We start from the raw sequence: 21,885 nt of genomic DNA, 5'->3' as shown, positions 1-21,885 counted from the left end.
GTGCGCCTTATATATGGAATTATTCCATATATAAGGCCTTTATTAGTAATGCGCCTTATAGTCCGGTGCGCGTTATCACCAGGAAAATACGGTAACAATTTTTCTTAAATTCATAGGTTCCGCTGCATCACAATAAAAAATGATAAAAATAATCATGAAAATAATAATCTAATAAATCAATCAATAAAGCGCACACAGAGTATTGTTTCATCTTTATTTCCAGTTGTGTTCCTATGAATATACGGATTAATATGGTCTGCAAACATTCATCTACTGCTATATGATACATGAGTTGATCTGCCTGATATTCGGGATGGGGGGGGGTTAGCGGATCTCGTTGTCGCATTCACAAGTCTCCTTGCAGATATTGTGGATCCTAAATTCTTCATCCATGCTTTCCTCTAACGAATCGCACATGTGCTCGTACTCGGGGCATTCCTCGTACTCATCATCATGTGGGCAGGGATTACCTGAAATGAGCAGTAACAAGTTTCTTAAAGGGAACCTACCACCACGATTCTACCTATAAAGGTAGATCGGGTGCTAGGTGCATGTATGGGACATGAGGATAGCCCTTTTTAGAGCTAATCCTCACCTCCCCGCTATCTTTTTAAAATGTTTATTGCTCTAATATGTAAATTTTGTAAGGCGGCTACTGGGGCGTGGAGTAGCCGGACATGCTGTAGTCGCGGCTACTCCTCGCCCCAGTAGCCACTTTGCTCCTCCTACCCTGAGATCTTCGGTGAGCAGCTCCTCGTAGCTGCGCGCCTTCATCCGATAAGCCGGCGTTCTGCACAGGACACAGGCCCGCGGCTGTGCATGCGCAGAATTCCGGCTTCTCGGATGAGGGCGCGCAGCTACGAGGTGCTCTGCGCCCAAGATGTCAGGGTAGGAGGAGCAATGAGGCTCCTGGGGCGTGGAGTAGCCGTGACGTGTAGCCTTATATCTGGCTACTCCACGCCCCACTAGCACCTTACAAAATTTACATATTAGAGCAATAAAGATTTAAAAAAGATAGCGGGGACGTGAGGATTAGCTCTAAAAAGGGCTATCCTCACATCCGATACATCCACCTACCAACCGTTCTACTTTTATAGGTAGAATCGTGGTGGTAGGTTCCCTTTAACAGTTTCCTCACTGTTATTTTTTTGCATTTTTATGGTTGCGTTTCATTTATTTACAAAACGTTTATTTTTTGCTATTCTCTATATAGAGACCCCCATTTTCACAAAAAGTGAGGGTCCGTGAGCAGAGGCAATACTTTTCTGATAGTGGTTACAGCTAAAATAAAGAACTACTTACAACACAGGCCGCTGTCACAAGCGTGTCCACACTTGCCACATTGGTTCCCAGCGTCATATGGAACATGAAGAGACTTTTTTATGTTTCCTCTGTAATAAAACAGGAACAAGTCACATTCAACACGAGATTCAGTTTATATCAGTAGCAATTGCTTTGTACAATTGCCCAGATAAAAGGATGTCACTGTGATCCCAATACAGTCCTGGATAACAGGGTGGTGGTGGTTTATGGACCTAAATCCCTACAACAGGTTCCTTATAAGCTCTATGTTATTATGTAAACTTCTTGCAACTAAGTTAAAATTACAGTTAATAAGTACTTGAAATAACAAAGATTCAAAAGATGCTTTTGCCTCTCCTTTACGCCGCCTGAGGCACAGACATGGTTGGCTTAGTACTCTAGATAATGGGGCAGATTTACTTACCCGGCCCATTCGCGCTCCAGCGGCGCCTTCTCTGCGGTGGGTTCGGGTCCGGCCGGGATTCACTAAGGCAGTTCCTCCGCCGTCCACCAGATGTCGCTGAAGAGCATCGGAACGCACTGAAATACACCGAGCCCGGCTGAGTGAGCGTAAGTGCAAGCTCCACGATACATTTTCCGTTTTTAAATGCGGCGGTTTTTCCGAATATGTCGGGTTTTCGTTCGGCCACGCCCCCCGATTTCCGCCGCGCGCATGCCGGCGCCAATGCGCCACAATCCGACTGTGTGCGCCAAAATCCCGGGGCAGTACACGGAAAATCGGCGCAAATCGGAAATATTTGGGTAACACGACGGGAAAACGCGATTCGGGCCCTTAGTAAATGACCCCCATTATCTGCATCTATACATATCAGATGCCAAAAAGCTTTAATATGATGATACCAAAAAAGCTATAATATGATGATGCTTTACTTACGCAGGGCAGTAATGGCAGACAAAAAAGTAATACATTGGCTGTTTTGGGCAATAAGCTACTGCACAACCCATCTTGTATGATCTGTACCAGACAAGCTGCAAGAAATAATAAATTTAAAAAAAATCAATATTAGTTAAAAAAACCAACAAATTAAATAGTAATAAAAGAATTTATATATACGACACACAATCAGGGGGATTTATCAAAGGTTATATGCCAGTATTCTTGAAATAGACGCAATTCCTGGCACAAAGCCAGGAATTGTGACTATTTCCCCACTTGAACTACCTCCATGGCAAGTGGTCATGGAAAGGTGTGAAGCTCTCTGTACCCAGCTGCGAAACGAGCAGGTGTATGTCCATTACCTGTACACTAGCTATACCTGGCACAGGTTATTGCACAATTCTATGTCAAGCACGACTTGGCATAGCATCGGTGCCATGCACCATCTCGTGATTCATTTCCACAGGGATCTATTGGGTAGTGTTAGTGTCAGGTGCTGATCCCTTGAAGATATTACTAAGGATGGAGATTCCTGATATACGATGGACAGGGGCGTAACTTGAGTGGGTGCAGAGGTTGCGGTTGCACCCGGGCCCAAGAGGTTTAGGGGGCCCTTATGGTGTCACTTTCCCATATGAGAAGACTATTACTATAAACCATACAGACTTTGCATCGGGGCCCATCAGCTTCTAGTTACACCACTGATGATGGATGTCCAAGAAGAGCCAAGTAGAGGATATTAAAAATAAATAAATAATTCCCATGTAGACTTGTGATCATGGTATACGGAGATGATCTATATCTGGAGGTGGTCTATACTGTACATCTATTGTCATGATATTTATCAATGTCACAGTAAGGAGCAATATACAGAAACAATGATACACCTGGGTATAATGGCCGATAACCGCTCCGGGTTCTTTTGCCCCTTTTCCATGGATAAAGTCTAAACGCTCGTCCCACCAGGCAAAAATGACCTTTGTCCAATTGTGCTGCCGGTTTGTCATGTATAAATTTTCTCCACAACCAAAAGCTGAAAGAAAAAAAATATTACTTTTCAATAGTTTTCTAACAATTAGAGATGAACAAATCACATTTTTTTTTAGTTCTGCTAATTACCTGGCACTCACTCGAAAATTCACATTTTTTTCTGATTCACTTCAGATGACCCAATTTTGCTCCTAATGTTCTGAATTGTAACATAAACCCTTCCAGTCCTCTTAATTTTCTCTATGGAGAGGGGCAGGGGCAAGCAGCGCTCACCCCCTCCTCCTCTCCCCAACGCCGTTGTGTGTCCGCCGTGATACAGTACGGTGGGCACACATTCGTGTGAATTTAGGGTTCGGATTAGAATTAGTTTAAGGGGTTTACCGTTACCACAGTGCTACACACTAACCGTAACTGTAATCCAAACCAAAACCGCAATGAAAAAATTGTAGAAAATCAACGGAAAGGGAAAGGATCTTTTTATTAATAATGTGTTTTAGAGAGGTATGTATTCATTGCATTGTTGGAACTTGTTAACTCCGTAATCAATTGTTAAACCTACCAATTCCAACATCTTCCCCATGGCCAAGACCAATTTCTAGAACAATTGGAGCAACATCAGATTCGTTTCAGACCTGGACAAAATCTTTTGAAAAATTTGGCATAGCTTCAGCTATGAGAGAGAGAGATCAAATTGTAAACTTATAAGAAAGTATTCTGAAATCCTTTGTAGTGGCCCGCTGGACAGTTCACTACAGTTCAAATGTAGCTCGTATTAGCCTCCTGTCTAGCTGATAGAGTGGGGAATATTTATCATACGCTGGCGCTCGTGCACCAGTGTATGATAGCCCCACCGCTGCAAGTTCGCAGCCCGATACATCAAGAGGCTTCTGCCTCTTGATGTATCGGGCTGCCAGCAGCGCAGCGTTTAACCTACGCCAGGCCCTGACGTATGAAAAGTTGCCGGCAGCAGCGATAGAACTGCCCGTGCCGGCCCACTCCCGTCCGGCCGCGCCCCCCGCTTGGCCGGCCGCGCCCCCCCTTCACGCCCCTTCACGCCCCACTGGCGTGAAGGTGGCGGATTGGGGAAAATAATCGCAAAAGCTAGCAATAAGCGATAAATATCCCCCAGTGTGTCTAGCTCTATCACACTATGATTAGTAATTCTACCTCTGAAAACAGTTAATTCCCCTAACTCACTTGTGATCCTTTGCTGCCACCTATGGCAATTAGATTGTATTACACCTTGAGTATTATATGCATGTAACTAAGGGGGCACTCTTACTGCTGTTTGGGGGGCACTCTGGCTGCAATGTAGGGGACACTCTGACTGCTATCAGGGAGGCACTATGGATGCTGGCTGCAGTCATAGGGGCGCTCTGACTGCTGTGTTGGGGGCACTCTGACTGCTGTGTGGGGGCACTATGGGTGTTGTGTGGGGGGCACTCTGGCTGCTGTGTGGGTTGCACTCTGGTTGCCATGTGGGGCACTCCGGCTGTAATATAGGGGGCACTCTGACTGCTGTAGGGGAGGCACTATGGATGCTGTGTGGGTGGAACTATGGCTGTTGCGTGGGGAGGCACTCTGACTGCTGTGTAGGGGCACTATGGGTGTTTTGTTGTCTGACACTTTGGCTGCTGTGTGTGTGGGGGGCACTGTGAGTGATGTGTGTGGGGAGCACTCTGGCTGCTGTGTGTGGGGGCACTCTGGCTGCTGTGTGTTGGGGAGACTCTGGCTGCTGTGTGTGGGGAGCACTCTGGCTGCTGTGTGTGGGGGGCACTCTGGCTGCTGTGTGTGGGGGCACTCTGGCTGCTGTGTGTGGGGGCACTCTGGCTGCTGTGTGGGGGGCACTCTGGCTGCTGTGTGGGGGGCACTCTGGCTGCTGTGTGTGTGGGGGACACTCTGGCTGCTGTGTGTGGGGGGCACTCTGGGTGATATGTGTGGGGGGCACTCTGGCTGCTTTGTGTGGGGGGCACTGGCTGCTATGTGTGGGGGGCACTCTGGGTGCTGTGTGTTGGGGAGACTCTGGCTGCTGTGTGTTGGGGGTACTCTGGCTGCTGTGTGTGGGGGGCACTCTGGCTGCTGTGTGTTGGGGGTACTCTGGCTGCTGTGTGTGGGGGGCACTCTTGGTGCTGTGTGTGGGGCACTCTTGCTGCTGTGTGTGGGGGGCACTCTGTCTGCTGTGTGGGGGGCACTCTGTCTGCTGTGTGGGGGGCACTCTGGCTGCTGTGTGTGGGGGGCACTCTGTCTGCTGAGTGAGGGGCACTCTGGCTGCTGTGTGTGGGGGTCACTCTGGTTGCTGTGTGGGGGGCACTCTGTCTGCTGTGTGGGGGGCACTCTGTCTGCTGTGTGGGGGGCACTCTGGCTGCTGTGTGTGGGAGGTACTCTGGCTGCTGAGTGAGGGACACTCTGGCTGCTGTGTGTTGGGGGTACTCTGGCTGCTGTGTGTGGGGGTCACTCTGGTTGCTGTGTGGGGGGCACTCTGTCTGCTGTGTGGGGGGCACTCTGTCTGCTGTGTGGGGGGCACTCTGGCTGCTGTGTGTGGGGGGCACTCTGGCTGCCGAGTGAGGGACACTCAGGCTGCTGTGTGTTGGGGGTACTCTGGCTGCTGTGTGTGGGGGGCACTCTTGGTGCTGTGTGTGGGGCACTCTTGCTGCTGTGTGTGGGGGGCACTCTGTCTGCTGTGTGGGGGGCACTCTGTCTGCTGTGTGGGGGGCACTCTGGCTGCTGTGTGTGGGGGGCACTCTGTCTGCTGAGTGAGGGGCACTCTGGCTGCTGTGTGGGGGGCACTCTGGCTGCTGTGTGTGGAGGCACTCTGGCTGCTGTGTATGGGGGCACTCTGTCTGCTGTGTGTGGGGGGCACTCTGGCTGCTGTGTGTGGGGAGCACTCTGGCTGCTGTGTATGGGGGCACTCTGTCTGCTGTGTGTGGGGGGCACTCTGGCTGCTGTGTGTGGGGGGCACTCTGGCTGCTGTGTATGGGGGCACTCTGTCTGCTGTGTGTGGGGGGCACTCTGTCTGCTGTGTGTGGGGGGCACTCTGGCTGCTGTGTGTTGGGGGTACTCTGGGTGCTGTAGAATGTGAATAAGTAAGTAAATAAAAACTTTTGTATCTAAAATGCCTATTAAAATAAGAAAATAATTACACCATATAGCGAACGCCATAAAAAGAACAGTTTAAATCTCAGGGTTTTTTTGCTGCCAACAAAAATTTGGATAAAAACTAAGGAAACATAAATATGGTTTCAATAAAAATGACAAATTCCATGGACACCATCACCTCATGGGGGAATATCGAAAGTAAAAAAAACACATGAATAGACATAGAAATAAATGTATAGAAATACATATTCATATTTTCCAATAAATTAGTAAAAAAATAAAACTCAGATACACTCTGCAAGTGGCCCTAGTCGAAACGTTCAAGCGCATATTACATGTCACAACGACTGTCACACGATTGGAGACTCATTTATAATGGTAGTCTCCAGTTAATTTGCAAAATTTAAAAAAAATGTACCATACATTACTAAATGAGCTTTTTTTTTACTGTTTGTAAAAATAAATCCAACTAAAAATTATTTAAAATCGTAAAAAAATAGTAATTTTTAACAGGCCCTACTTAAAATACACCACTTTTTTTTTTTTTAAGGTTGTGCGCCAAAAACCATAGAACCTTCTATGGCTTCTTCAGCGCTTGGTTCAGTGCTTCTCCTAGCAGATGAGTTTTTCTCTGCAGGAGAGGATGATTCAATCACTTATCTCCCTGCCAGACAGAATAATCAATTGCCGCACCATGCCCCAGCTGCTGTGTATGAGTGATCCAGCTCAGGTGGATTAGTCATGCTTGACTAACCTCCATTTGTGATTACAAGCTCCATGTGTGATGTGTTTATGTCAGCTAGCCTGACCCAGCTTTCCCAAGGTCCTGAATGTTATAATTGTTTTTTTCAGCAAAACCACTCAGCTCAGGGATTAACCAAGATATGACCTGCATCAGTGTGGCTACAGCATTCTCAAGGTATTTTTGCTTCACAATGCATCAAATCAAATGATAGATTTCCTTTCAAACTGCAACACGGAAGGGCTCTGCTAGCACCCCCAGAGCCCTTATGACTCATTAGCATAATTTTAAATAATTTTTAAAATTATTTTTTCCTGATTTTAGAAGGAAAGAGGCCATGGATAACAAATATAAGAAGATTCCCACAGTCATGGTGCCCCGTAATTAAAATATTTAAATATAACAGAAGTTTTTATTTTTGGAATCCCTTGTGATCGTATCGACACAAATAATATAAGGGAATGGATTTGGATCTCTATTTTCTATGTATTTTGCCATATTTGGTAAACAAAATGTCCCACAAGTTACCACTCCTGAGGTTCTGTAAAATGAAAAATATAAAAAGCAAAAAAAAGCACGGGGAAGCGATAACCAAGCGCCGGTCACTTTCTCTGCAGCATTATTACTTTTTTTTAGTTTCTGCCATCAGAATTGTGGAATCTTATAAGTCGGATACATACTGGTAATTTCCCTCTCATCTGCTTTGCTATGAGCGTGTTCACACCTCTCGGCCACCCTTTTTGCATTTGCTGCTGCTTCTGGACACCATTCCTGAAAGAGAAGACTGCAGTAAATATGACTGTAACTTGACTCTAATAAGAGGTAACTAGTCACCCTGTGGGCGTGATTCATATTTCTCACACTCAGTTGCTCCTCCCAACCTCCAGTAGTGGATTACATATGGGAGGTTTGGGCGGTAGTCCGGGGCCCAGGACTTCTAGGGAGCCGGTGGCCACCCAAACCACCCATCAAATTTATACTCAAAAAGGACCTTCACCCATGAAATCCTTGTTCATCTGTTTCATCTCTTGATGAAGGATGAGGGGGTGACACAAGATCTTATAGTCTATGAGGATGAGGGTGACACAAGATCTTATAGTCTATGAGGATGAGGGGGTGACACAAGAGCTTATCATCTATGAGAATGAGGGAGGTGACACAAGAGCTTACAGTCTATGAGGATGAGGGGGTGACACAAGAGCTTACATTCTATAAAGATGAGGGGATGACACAAGAGCTTACAGTCTATGAGGATGAGGGATTGACACAAGAGCTTACAGTCTATGAGGATGAGGGGGTGACACAAGAGCTTACAGTCTATGAGGATGAGGGTGTGACACAAGAGCTTACAGTCTATGAGGATGAGGGGGTGATACAAGAGCTTACAGTCTATGAGGATGAGAGGGTGACACAAGAGCTTACAGTCTATGAGGATGAGGGGCTGACACAAGAGCTTACAGTCTATGAGGATGAAGGAGGACACAAGAGCTTACAGTCTATGAGGGAGGACACAAGAGCTTACAGACTATGAGGATGAGGGGGGACACAAGAGCTTACAGTCTATGAGGATGAGGGGGTGACACGAGAGCTTACAGTCTATAAGGATGAGGGAGGACACAAGAGCTTACAGTCTATGAGGATGAAGGGATGACACAAGAGCTTACAGTCTATGAGGATGAGGATGTGACACAAGAGCTTACAGTCTATGAGGATGAGGGGGTGACACAAGAGCTTACAGTTAATGAGGATGAGGGGGTGACACAAGAGCTTACAGTCTATGAGGATGAGGGGGTGACACAAGATCTTATAGTCTATGAGGATGAGGGGGTGACACAAGAGCTTATCATCTATGAGAATGAGGGAGGTGACACAAGAGCTTACAGTCTATGAGGATGAGGGGGTGACACAAGAGCTTACATTCTATAAAGATGAGGGGATGACACAAGAGCTTACAGTCTATGAGGATGAGGGATTGACACAAGAGCTTACAGTCTATGAGGATGAGGGGGTGACACAAGAGCTTACAGTCTATGAGGATGAGGGTGTGACACAAGAGCTTACAGTCTATGAGGATGAGGGGGTGATACAAGAGCTTACAGTCTATGAGGATGAGAGGGTGACACAAGGGCTTACAGTCTATGAGGATGAGGGGCTGACACAAGAGCTTACAGTCTATGAGGGAGGACACAAGAGCTTACAGTCTATGAGGGAGGACACAAGAGCTTACAGACTATGAGGATGAGGGGGGACACAAGAGCTTACAGTCTATGAGGATGAGGGGGTGACACGAGAGCTTACAGTCTATAAGGATGAGGGAGGACACAAGAGCTTACAGTCTATGAGGATGAAGGGATGACACAAGAGCTTACAGTCTATGAGGATGAGGATGTGACACAAGAGCTGACAGTCTATGAGGATGAGGGGGTGACACAAGAGATTACAGTCCATGATGATGAGGGGGTGACACAAGAGCTTACAGTTAATGAGGATGAGGGGGTGACACAAGAGCTTACAGTCCATGAGGATGAGGGGTGACACAAGAGATTACAGTCAATGAGGATGAGGGGTAGACACAAGAGCTTACAGTCTATGAGGATGAGGGGTGACACAAGAGATTACAGCCTATGAGGATGAGGGGTTGACACAAGAGCTTACAGTCTATGAGGATGAGGGGTTGACACAAGAGCTTACAGTCTATGAGGATGAGGGGTTGACACAAGAGCTTATCATCTATGAGAATGAGGGAGGTGACACAAGAGCTTACAGTCTATGAGGATGAGGTGGTGACACAAGAGCTTACAGTCTATAAAGATGAGGGGATGACACATGAGCTTACAGTCTATGAGGATGAGGGGTTGAAACAAGAGCTTACAGTCTATGAGGATGAGGGGGGGACACAAGAGCTTACAGTCTATGAGGATGAGGGGGTGACACAAGAGCTTACAGTCTAAGAGGATGAGGGGGTGACACAAGAGCTTACAGTCTATGAGGATGAGGAGGTGACACAAGAGCTTACAGTCTATGAGGATGAGGGAGTGACACAAGAGCTTACATTCTATGAGGATGAGAGGGTGACACAAGAGCTTACATTCTATGAGGATGAGGGGGTGACACAAGAGCTTACAGTCTAAGAGGATGAGGGGGTGACACAAGAGCTTACAGTCTATGAGGATGAGAGAGTGACACAAGAGCTTACATTCTATGAGGATGAGGGGGTGACACAAGAGCTTACAGTCTAAGAGGATGAGGGGGTGACACAAGATCTTATAGTCTATGAGGATGAGGGTGACACAAGATCTTATAGTCTATGAGGATGAGGGGGTGACACAAGAGCTTATCATCTATGAGAATGAGGGAGGTGACACAAGAGCTTACAGTCTATGAGGATGAGGGGGTGACACAAGAGCTTACATTCTATAAAGATGAGGGGATGACACAAGAGCTTACAGTCTATGAGGATGAGGGATTGACACAAGAGCTTACAGTCTATGAGGATGAGGGGGTGACACAAGAGCTTACAGTCTATGAGGATGAGGGTGTGACACAAGAGCTTACAGTCTATGAGGATGAGGGGGTGATACAAGAGCTTACAGTCTATGAGGATGAGAGGGTGACACAAGAGCTTACAGTCTATGAGGATGAGGGGCTGACACAAGAGCTTACAGTCTATGAGGATGAAGGAGGACACAAGAGCTTACAGTCTATGAGGGAGGACACAAGAGCTTACAGACTATGAGGATGAGGGGGGACACAAGAGCTTACAGTCTATGAGGATGAGGGGGTGACACGAGAGCTTACAGTCTATAAGGATGAGGGAGGACACAAGAGCTTACAGTCTATGAGGATGAAGGGATGACACAAGAGCTTACAGTCTATGAGGATGAGGATGTGACACAAGAGCTTACAGTCTATGAGGATGAGGGGGTGACACAAGAGCTTACAGTTAATGAGGATGAGGGGGTGACACAAGAGCTTACAGTCTATGAGGATGAGGGGGTGACACAAGATCTTATAGTCTATGAGGATGAGGGGGTGACACAAGAGCTTATCATCTATGAGAATGAGGGAGGTGACACAAGAGCTTACAGTCTATGAGGATGAGGGGGTGACACAAGAGCTTACATTCTATAAAGATGAGGGGATGACACAAGAGCTTACAGTCTATGAGGATGAGGGATTGACACAAGAGCTTACAGTCTATGAGGATGAGGGGGTGACACAAGAGCTTACAGTCTATGAGGATGAGGGTGTGACACAAGAGCTTACAGTCTATGAGGATGAGGGGGTGATACAAGAGCTTACAGTCTATGAGGATGAGAGGGTGACACAAGGGCTTACAGTCTATGAGGATGAGGGGCTGACACAAGAGCTTACAGTCTATGAGGGAGGACACAAGAGCTTACAGTCTATGAGGGAGGACACGAGCTTACAGACTATGAGGATGAGGGGGGACACAAGAGCTTACAGTCTATGAGGATGAGGGGGTGACACGAGAGCTTACAGTCTATAAGGATGAGGGAGGACACAAGAGCTTACAGTCTATGAGGATGAAGGGATGACACAAGAGCTTACAGTCTATGAGGATGAGGATGTGACACAAGAGCTGACAGTCTATGAGGATGAGGGGGTGACACAAGAGATTACAGTCCATGATGATGAGGGGGTGACACAAGAGCTTACAGTTAATGAGGATGAGGGGGTGACACAAGAGCTTACAGTCCATGAGGATGAGGGGTGACACAAGAGATTACAGTCAATGAGGATGAGGGGTAGACACAAGAGCTTACAGTCTATGAGGATGAGGGGTGACACAAGAGATTACAGCCTATGAGGATGAGGGGTTGACACAAGAGCTTACAGTCTATGAGGATGAGGGGTTGACACAAGAGCTTACAGTCTATGAGGATGAGGGGTTGACACAAGAGCTTATCATCTATGAGAATGAGGGAGGTGACACAAGAGCTTACAGTCTATGAGGATGAGGTGGTGACACAAGAGCTTACAGTCTATAAAGATGAGGGGATGACACATGAGCTTACAGTCTATGAGGATGAGGGGTTGAAACAAGAGCTTACAGTCTATGAGGATGAGGGGGGGACACAAGAGCTTACAGTCTATGAGGATGAGGGGGTGACACAAGAGCTTACAGTCTAAGAGGATGAGGGGGTGACACAAGAGCTTACAGTCTATGAGGATGAGGAGGTGACACAAGAGCTTACAGTCTATGAGGATGAGGGAGTGACACAAGAGCTTACATTCTATGAGGATGAGAGGGTGACACAAGAGCTTACATTCTATGAGGATGAGGGGGTGACACAAGAGCTTACAGTCTAAGAGGATGAGGGGGTGACACAAGAGCTTACAGTCTATGAGGATGAGAGAGTGACACAAGAGCTTACATTCTATGAGGATGAGGGGGTGACACAAGAGCTTACAGTCTAAGAGGATGAGGGGGTGACACAAGAGCTTACAGTCTATGAGGATGAGGAGGTGACACAAGAGCTTACAGTCTATGAGGATGAGGGGGTGACACAAGAGCTTACAGTCTATGAGGATGAGGGAGTGACACAAGAGCTTACATTCTATGAGGATGAGGAGGTGACACAAGAGCTTACAGTCTATGAGGATGAGGGATTGACACAAGAGCTTACAGTCTATGAGGATGAAGGAGTGATACAAGAGCTTACAGTCTATGAGGATGAAGGGATGACACAAGAGATTACAGTCTATGAGGATGAGGATGTGACACAAGAGCTTACAGTCTATGAGGATGAGGGGGTGACACAAGAGCTGACAGTCTATGAGGATGAGGGGGTGACACAAGAGCTTACAGCCTATGAGGTTGAGGGGTGACACAAGAGCTTACAGTCTATGTTGATGAGGGATTGACACAAGAGCTTACAGTCTATGAGGATGAGGGGGTGAAACAAGAGCTTACAGTCTATGAGGATGAGGAGGTGACACAAGAGCTTACAGTCTATGAGGATGAGGCATTGACACAAGAGCTTACAGTCTATGAGGATGAAGGAGTGATACAAGAGCTTACAGTCTATGAGGATGAAGGAGTTATACAAGCGATTACAGTCCATGAGGATGAGGGGGTGACACAAGAGCTTACAGTTAATGAGGATGAGGGGGTGACACAAGAGCTTACAGTCCATGAGGATGAGGGTTGACACAAGAGATTACAGTCTATGAGGATGAGGGGTAGACACAAGAGCTTACAGTCTATGAGGATGAGGGGGTGGTGCAAGATCTTACAGTCTATGAGGATGATGGGGAGGCACAAGACCTTACAGTCTATGAGGATGAGGGGGTAACACAAGAGCTTACAGTCTATGAGGATGAGAGAGTGACACAAGAGCTTACAGTCTATGAGGATGAAGGGGGTGACACAAGAGCTGACAGTCTATGAAGATGAGGGGGTGACACAAGAGCTTACAGTCTATGAGGATGAGGGGGTGACACAAGAGCTGACAGTCTATGAGGATGAGGGGTGACACAAGAGCTTAAAGTCTATGAGAATGAGGGGGTGACACAAGAGATTACAGTCAATGAGGATAAGGGGGTGACACAAGATCTTACAGTCTATGAGGATGAGGGGGTGACACAAGAGCTTACAGTCTATGAGGATGAGGAGGTGACACAAGATCTTATAGTCTATGAGGATGAGGGGGGGACACAAGAGTTTACAGTCTATGAGGATGAAGGAGTGATACAAGAGATTACAGTCTATGAGGATGAGGGGATGACACAAGAGCTTACAGTCTATGTGGATGAGGGGGTGACATAAGAGCTTAAAGTCTATGAGGATGCGGGGGTGACACAAGAGCTTACAGTCTATGAGGATGAGGGGTGACACAATAGCTTACAGTCTATGATGATGAAGGGGTGGCACAAGAGCTTACAGTCTATGAGGATGAGGGGGTGACACAAGAGCTTACAGTCTATGAGGATGAGGGGGGGGACACAAGAGCTTACAGTCTATGATGATGAAGGGGTGGCACAAGAGCTTACAGTCTATGAGGATGAGGGTGTGGACTCCCCTTCTCATAGCAGCGTTTGATCTGGGAAATGCATTTAAATGATCAAACATACTTTTGTGAATGAGCCTTGAAGATGATGTAGGACATCATTCACATCCATGACCGTGTGATTATGTGGAGTTGACATCCCATGTTATGTTTGAGGCACCCAGATTCTCAACCTAAACTTGGCTCCATCAGTTGATTGGTTACTGTGTCTATCAGATAAAGTATTAGCAAGCCAGTGGTCTGACAAAATTCAGGAATCATTAGAGACATAAAGGGTATATTCACTCTACATGACCGTCTTTTACCCTCATCCTTCTCCATTTCCTTCTCCATTTCTTTGTTTCTATGGGACACAGCACATTTGTAGCTCCATTCATTAAGGGAGTGGCAAAGTATGGAGGTTCCTTCCCAACTATACACATATACAAGTAATATAAAAAATACGTAAAAAGACGGAAATATCCACCGCACTGCTGATGTGAAAAAAGTTTTGAGGTCTAATCGTGTTCATAAAACTTTTTTTATTTTTGAAAGTTGCAAAAAATTTTGCACGGCAGCATCTGGACTTTCAGTCGCGTCAAGTCATGTGCAAAAACTAAACCGCGGCTCTCTACTCGCATATCATAAATCCAACAACGCAAACTTGGGAGGAGAATCAATTTCAGGAGCAAGAGCCAATTAAAACGCATAGTTTGCAACTTTCTAAAATAAAAAAAAGTTTAACATATCTACGATTATCATGTGAGGAGCGCAGTGGATAGCCTAAATTTTTATGTAATTCTTACAAAGGTGTAAGTGACAATAGAAGTGTCCTTCAGCTGAAAACTCCATCAATGACTCAGCGCCACCACTGGGGAAATCGAGTATTACACAATGGCACATTTACTTACCCGATCCAGTCACGATCCCGCTCTGTGTTGTCTGACGAGGATTCAGGTCTGCCGGGATTCACTAAGGTCGTGCGCCCGATATCCACTAGGTGTCGCTGCTGCGCCGAGGTCCGCCGGAGTTCACCTGCTTCTCCCTGGTGCATGTAAGTGCTGATCTTGCGACGCAATTTTGTTTTTTAAATTCCATGTTTTTTCAGAATCCGCCGGGTTGTCCGACAGCCACGCCCTGATTTCTGTCGCATGCAAGCCGGCACCGATGCGCAACAATCCAATCGCATGCACCAAATTCCTGGGGCAATTCGGCGCAAAACGGAAAGATTTGGGAAACCCGACGAAAATGCGTGATTCGGACCCTTAATGAATGACCCCCAATATCTATTTAGATCAGTGGGTGGAGTGGATAATGCAGGGCGGGGCAGATCCTCCAGAGAGGGAGGAGCTCTATGTAATTGCTCACCATCCTCAACATGTTGCTTGCAGAGGGATTCACTTGTGCTCTTAGCTCATTGTGTTGCTTTATAATGTGCTCCGTCACTTCTTTATTTTCGCATGATATTTTTTTCACAAAATCTTCCTGCTGTAGAAAAAAAAACCTGTATATTTAATAAAAGGAGATGATGTCTAGAAATACAATAGAAAGATAGACAAAACTACATCAAATGAATGCAATCTAATTTCTAGAGTGAAGTGGTGTTTTACGCTGCAATACTAGGATCTACCCAACTGGCCAATCACAGCCAAGGCTAGTTGCTAGGGGTATCAATTTGCCGGATTGGCAGTTCGACCACCAATTTGTAATATTTATGGGTCAGGCGGTCAAACCTGCACTCCAAACCCGACCATCGGGTCAGCTCATAGCTCATCTGTACTTTTATCCACTACAGCCACATAAACATGACTGCTATTGGTTTACGTAGGTCTATGGATTGTGTGATTACCTATTAGGGTAAATGGTTACGGTAAAAGAGGGTTTTTTGTATTCAGGGTAATTTACCACTTGGACTTGGTTGATTAGTATTTTGTGAAGTAGTTGAGCAGCTTCTTCTTCCATGGCCCTTTGCGGTGGCATCATCCAGAAATCAACTTTGAAGTGAGATGTAAATTAGTTTTATGGAGTCAATGAGGTGGAGAGTTTAACACGGAAGTCAAGCTTTCCCTTAGAACACCCCCTTTACTGTAATTATGGTTCTGCATCCAGGGACATCATTGACCAGATCTCCTTACATCTGACTCAAGATGTGAGTCATCATGGGAGTAAGTGTTCAGAGGAAGGAATAGCTTGACTTCAGTGTTAAACTCTCCGCCTCCCTGACTTAATACAACCAATTACATTCACTTCAAAGTTGATTTCCTGGATGATGCCACCAAGCTGGACCATGAAAGAAACATGATCTAGAAGCTGTTCAGCTGCTTGACAACGTACTGGATTTGGTCTATTAGGCCAATTTCTGGTGAAAGGTTCCTTTTAAGAAAAAAATGTAAAGAACCAATCTTGTATGTAACCCAGGGACTGCCTGCCCATTTCCTAACGGGCGGTGAAGGGCTTCTGTACTATTCTAAAGGCTGAGGCTGGCGTGGCCTTAAAATTGTTGCATCTTCAGAAAGCTTTCAAAAATAGAAGTGCATTGTTCAGCTGGACAATGATCCCAAACATCCATCCAATGTTATTAAGAACCATTCTAAGTGTAAGGAAGCAAAATGAGGCGTGAATGTGATGATTTGGCTCCCACCAAGTCCTGGTCTCCTTATCATCCAGACTGTGTGGGCTTTTATAAAGAGACAGATGGAGTAGAACAAGACTACATTCACAACAGATCTGTAGTCTGGAACAACCTCTCTGCCGAGCTCCTTCAAAAACTGTATGCAAGAATACCAGTGAGTGGGTGCAGATCCTTAGATCCTTGGCCGAGGTCATACATAGATAAACCAAGAAATAGACAGCGCTCCAAATTGTGGCAAAAGGCAGGGAGTCTTTATTCCATAGTTGGTAGACCGAAAGAGTGCTCTATGGAATGAAGACCTCATTCCACAATAGGGGTGCGGCCTATTTCTTGGATTATATATGCATATATGTGTGTATATATATATACACACATATATTTTCTTGTTTATACACATTGTGAAATAATTGTAAACCTTTGCATAATACTGTATCATGTGAAATAATTATAATAATAATTGTGATATAATGTTGTGATATAATGTGATGTAATAATTGTGAAATAATTGTAAACTTTTGCATAATACTGTATCATGTGTGCTTGGGAAACCTAAAATTAGTCTATTCCTCATTAAAATCTAACTCAGGTATGTGTTCATGAGTACATACCTACAATGTGTTTGATATTTGGGACTGATAAGAAATTTTAGAGAGAATCGGGGGAGGCTTATTTGAAGGTGATTGTGGTATCCAGTGGGATTAGTCTTTTAGACTCCCTTTCAGGGCACAGTAAAGAACAATGAAGAATAAGAGGCTGAACTACAGCCACATCCGCATGTGCCCACTTCAGTGCAATATGATAAGAAAATGATACAAGTAACATAATTACAATAAATTAAGATATATTTACAACTATTGAAATCCTCTGATTACTTGAATTTTGCTACATTGAGAATTACCTTACAAATACTTTGTTGTAAGGCCAGGCAAAGGAAAAGGATAGTCGCCAAATTCATCTCTGGAATTAAAAAAGAAAATTTGACTGAGCTCTTGGCAGCAGGAGGAGGAACAAAAGAAACAAGGAGCAATATGTGCAATATTACATATCGGAGAGATGCAGAATCGGTCTATTGATGTAAGTTGAGTTCCAGAGCCTCATTCTAATATATCATAAAATACTTTTTTTTACTAAACGGTAGGTTTTTGTCCCCAACAAAACTATGTGCATCAGTATTAAAGAGCCCAGAGGGAGGTGTGCCCAGGTCTATTCCCCCTGGGTCCAGCGGAAGATTTCCTTTAAGTCTCCATCTGTATGCTTATCATATTTTTAAAGTTTTAATATAAAGTTCCATTTATAAATTCAAAACTTTGTTCATTCCAAAATAAAGAGTCTACTAGATAAATAGATAGATAGATAGATAGATAGATAGACAGATATGAAATAGATAGATATGAGATAGATAGATATGAGATAGATAGATATGAGATAGATAGATAGATAGATAGATAGATATGAGATAGATAGATAGATAGATAGATAGATAGATAGATAGATAGATAGATAGGAGATAGATAGGAGATAGATAGATAGATAGATAGATATGAGATAGATAGGTATGAGATAGATAGATATGAGATAGATAGATGATAGATAGGAGATAGATAGATAGATAGATAGATAGATAGATATGAGATAGATAGATAGATAGATAGATAGATAGATAGATAGATAGATATGAGATAGATAGATAGATAGATAGATATGAGATAGATAGATAGATAGATAGATAGATAGATAGATAGATATGAGATAGATAGATATGAGATAGGAGATAGATAGATAGATAGATAGATAGATAGATAGATATGAGATAGATAGATAGATAGATAGATAGATAGATAGATAGATAGATAGATAGATAGATAGATAGATATGAGATAGATAGATATGAGATAGATAGATAGATAGATAGGAGAGAGATAGACAGATAGATAGATAGATAGATAGATAGATAGATGAAAAAATTAAACAGCTAAGGGCTCTTTCACACTGACATTGTTTTTCACATCAGTGGTTCAGTGATTTTTCATGGATGCCTCATTGTTTTCTATGGTTGTTTGTACATTTCAGTTGTTTTCCACTAAGGTGTTGTCCGTGAAAAAATGTTGTCCTATTTTTTTCATGGATGCGGATTACAGTAGGTAACAGAAGTCTATGGGGGTCATTTATTTATCTCTGTATGTTTTGGCTGGTTCCTGCCTCTTTGATAATTTATCAATCTTACTTTTTCCTTGTGTTAAATGATTTTTAATTTTTTTTTTTTTTCAGAACATGTGACATGTGTTACAAATGTTGCAACAATGTCGAGTAAATATTTCATGTCCCTTCTTTTCAAGTTTTACTTAAGTAGGGTTTGGTCCGGAGTTTTTTGCCCCAAAAATTGTCTCAAATTTTAGAAATCTGAAATGATAAATGTCATTTGCGACACTTAGCACATCTGGAATAGAAGATAAATGTGTCTTACTGACGAAAAACAAATGTCCGGCGGACATTTCAAAATGTCACCAAAAAGGCACAAAAATTTGAATGCCCCAAAAAATGTCTAAAAAAAAAAACCCTGAAAAAACTGGAAGAAAAATAAAGTTAAATGACCCCCTATAGGTCCGCAAAAAAAAATAAAAATAATGAAAAAACTGATGACAGATCCGATTTTTATTTGTTAAACAATGAGGTTGGGAAAACACGTTTTGTTGTTTCTGACGAATGTTAATCCTTCATTTTATTTTTGCGGACACACAGACAATACACAAGCAAAACATAACCAAAATGCAACGGATAACGGACATGCAATACACAGACCAATGTGAATCCACCCTTAGACGTATTAGACTAAAAAACAAGACAAAAAAAGAAACTAGACTGAAAGTCCCCTACTTAAGAACACCTGACTTACAGACGACCCCGAGTTACAAACGGACCTCTGGATTTTTGTAATTTACTGTACATTATCCTTAGACTACAATAATCGGCTGTAACAGTTATCACAGGCGTCTGTAATTAATATTTATTGCTAATCCTGGTTCTTATGACAACCCAACATTTTAAAAATCCAATTGTCACAAAGACCAAAAACATTTTGGCTGGGGGTTACAATGATAAAATATACAGTTCCGACTTACATACATATTTAACTTAAGAACTAACCTAAAGAACCAATCTTGTATGTAACCCGGGGACTACCTGTACCAGTTACACCAATTATCAATACAGTGTTAAAGATAATTTACATTTCCATAGAAAAAAATTTAGGTCAGAGTTAAAGCTTTTCTAAGTTTCCCCCAAAGTGAATTGTAAAACAAATACATTTAATTTGTCCAATTACTAAAGACCTACAAAGTAAATTTCCCAAACTTTATGTAAAGATATTTTTAGCTATAATCAATGTTAAGTAATCGATGACAAATAAAAAAAAATATATTAAGTAGAGTAAAATAATTTAGAATTTTAATCTAGACAATTGATTAAAGTTCTTACCAAAACTTTTTAGTTTTACCAAAACTAATTTAAGTTTTTGAAAATAAAGTACAGGCGGTCCCCTACTTATGAACACCTGACTTACAGACGACCCCTAGTTACAAACGGACCTCTGGTTGTTGGCAATTTTCTGTATATAAGCCCTAGACTACAATAATCAGCTGTAACAGTTATCACTGGTGTCTGTAATGGAGCTTTATTGTTAATCCTGGTTCTAATGACAATCCAACATTTTTCAAATCCAATTGTCACAGAGACCAAAAAAAATTTGGCTGGGGTTACAATGATAAAATATACAGTTCCGACTTACATACAAATTCAACTTAAGAACAAACCTACAGACCCTATCTTGTATGTAACCCGGGGACTGCCTGTAATTGTTCCATTATAATCCCGAATCAATAGTTTAGTGTAATCATTTTGGATGACTCCGATTCTGACCCACCGGTAACATATTTTCTTCCATTCAGCAAAAATCATCCTAAACCCCTGTCTCCGTACCTGTGGTCGTAAGTCGCCTTCTGTTGTTGAAGGTCAAACAGGAGAATCCTCCTGGGAATGGTTTATATATCATAACGAGCTCCCGTGACCTCAAAGCCAACGAACCAGTTGACACCAATGAGTGATTTTCTATGAAGGGAGAAGAAAAGTTTTGCAAGTGTTAACACACAAGATTAGACCTTAATGACATATAAACAAATTGTTTAATCCCAGACGAGAACTTTGTGTCTGTGTTTGCAGACCGAAGATTTTTCGGAGATTAACAGATTAGAATTCTGGCACAAACGAGTTTCTGTGTTTCCTTTTTTAACTTCTATTGCTATTTTATTTCTGTATATAATAAATCACTCATCTGGTAACATAAATCCTGGTTGACTTATGTATCTAAACCATTTCTTTATTTTCTTACTTTGATTTATGTGCAACCTTGAAGGTCAGTAATGACCAACCTTTGGTGGCGAGTCACTACTAAAAAAATCAATAATTTTATATTTCGATATGTTTCCATATCATGGATCTGTATTACTGCCATGTTCTTACTTACTCTAACTGTGATGGTCTGGAACCAGCAAATCTTATGGGCTTTCTAAAGTAGGTGGAGTTATCTCCAAGATGGCTGCCACAGGATACTCCAATTCCCATGATCCTCAGCTTCCAGTAACAGCTCCTTCAGTTCTGATCCCAGCAATGATCTCTTTCCCCAGTTATTGCTGAGCAACCTACCTCTGGTAGGTACACTGGCAGCAGGGTGAGATTCGGTAGTTGTTGAATGGACATTCCACTTGTAACTGGAATAGGCCTTGGTCTAGCCATCTGCCTCTGTCAGGGCAACTGTTGGACACAAGTCTAGTGTTGCCAGCTGTCTGGGTACAGGTCTGCAATAAATTTACTGTAGGTTGGAGCTCTGGCTTCATTGCCTGACTATCTTCACTCATGTCACCCGCCTCCATTCATGCCACCCTCTCAGCAGGAGAGTTGCCCCACCTCCGAATACTGACGTTGACACATAGCAAGCAGATGTCATCAACACGTGGAGGCAATTCTCCCACCGGTAGTTATGGCCATTCCAAGCTCTCTTCCACCAAATGTTACGAGCTTGCTGCATGTCAGCAAAGGCATCTCAATGTGTCATGTCAGCCATCACTGATCCAAAGGGTCTATGCTAATAGTAAATCTGGGGCAAAGATTTTTTGGTGGAGTTAGATCTGACACTTGTTTTTGATTAACTTTTGAATTC

General features: G+C 43.6%; 1 protein-coding gene across 1 annotated transcript; it reads right to left on the bottom strand.

Annotated features, from left to right (window-relative positions):
* Positions 1-200: 200 nt before the first annotated feature.
* Positions 201-20,750, bottom strand: LOC140120718 (cysteine-rich venom protein-like). Its single transcript, XM_072139671.1, has 8 exons — positions 20,649-20,750; positions 17,572-17,630; positions 15,410-15,529; positions 7,709-7,799; positions 3,088-3,233; positions 2,198-2,292; positions 1,303-1,391; positions 201-470 (listed from the first exon to the last, which is right to left on the bottom strand). The coding sequence occupies exons 1-8, from the start codon at positions 20,719-20,721 to the stop codon at positions 325-327; spliced, it is 819 nt and encodes a 272-aa protein (XP_071995772.1). The 5' UTR covers positions 20,722-20,750; the 3' UTR covers positions 201-324.
* Between the last annotated feature and the right edge of the window lie 1,135 nt (positions 20,751-21,885).

This window comes from Engystomops pustulosus, chromosome 3 (assembly GCF_040894005.1).
Source record: "Engystomops pustulosus chromosome 3, aEngPut4.maternal, whole genome shotgun sequence".
In the NCBI taxonomy this organism is placed as follows: domain Eukaryota; kingdom Metazoa; phylum Chordata; class Amphibia; order Anura; family Leptodactylidae; genus Engystomops; species Engystomops pustulosus.
Note: the sequence above shows the minus strand (reverse complement) of the source record. Positions and strands in the feature narration are given on the sequence as shown.

Excerpts from the sequence above, each read along its gene's own strand:
- LOC140120718 (XM_072139671.1), bottom strand. The coding sequence starts at position 20,721 with ATGATATATAAACCATTCCCAGGAGGATTCTCCTGTTTGACCTTCAAC. Across the intron at positions 17,631-20,648 it reads AAGGCGACTTACGACCACAG|AGATGAATTTGGCGACTATC; the intron begins GTACGGAGACAG and ends TTTTAATTCCAG. Across the intron at positions 15,530-17,571 it reads TACAACAAAGTATTTGTAAG|CAGGAAGATTTTGTGAAAAA; the intron begins GTAATTCTCAAT and ends TTTTTTCTACAG.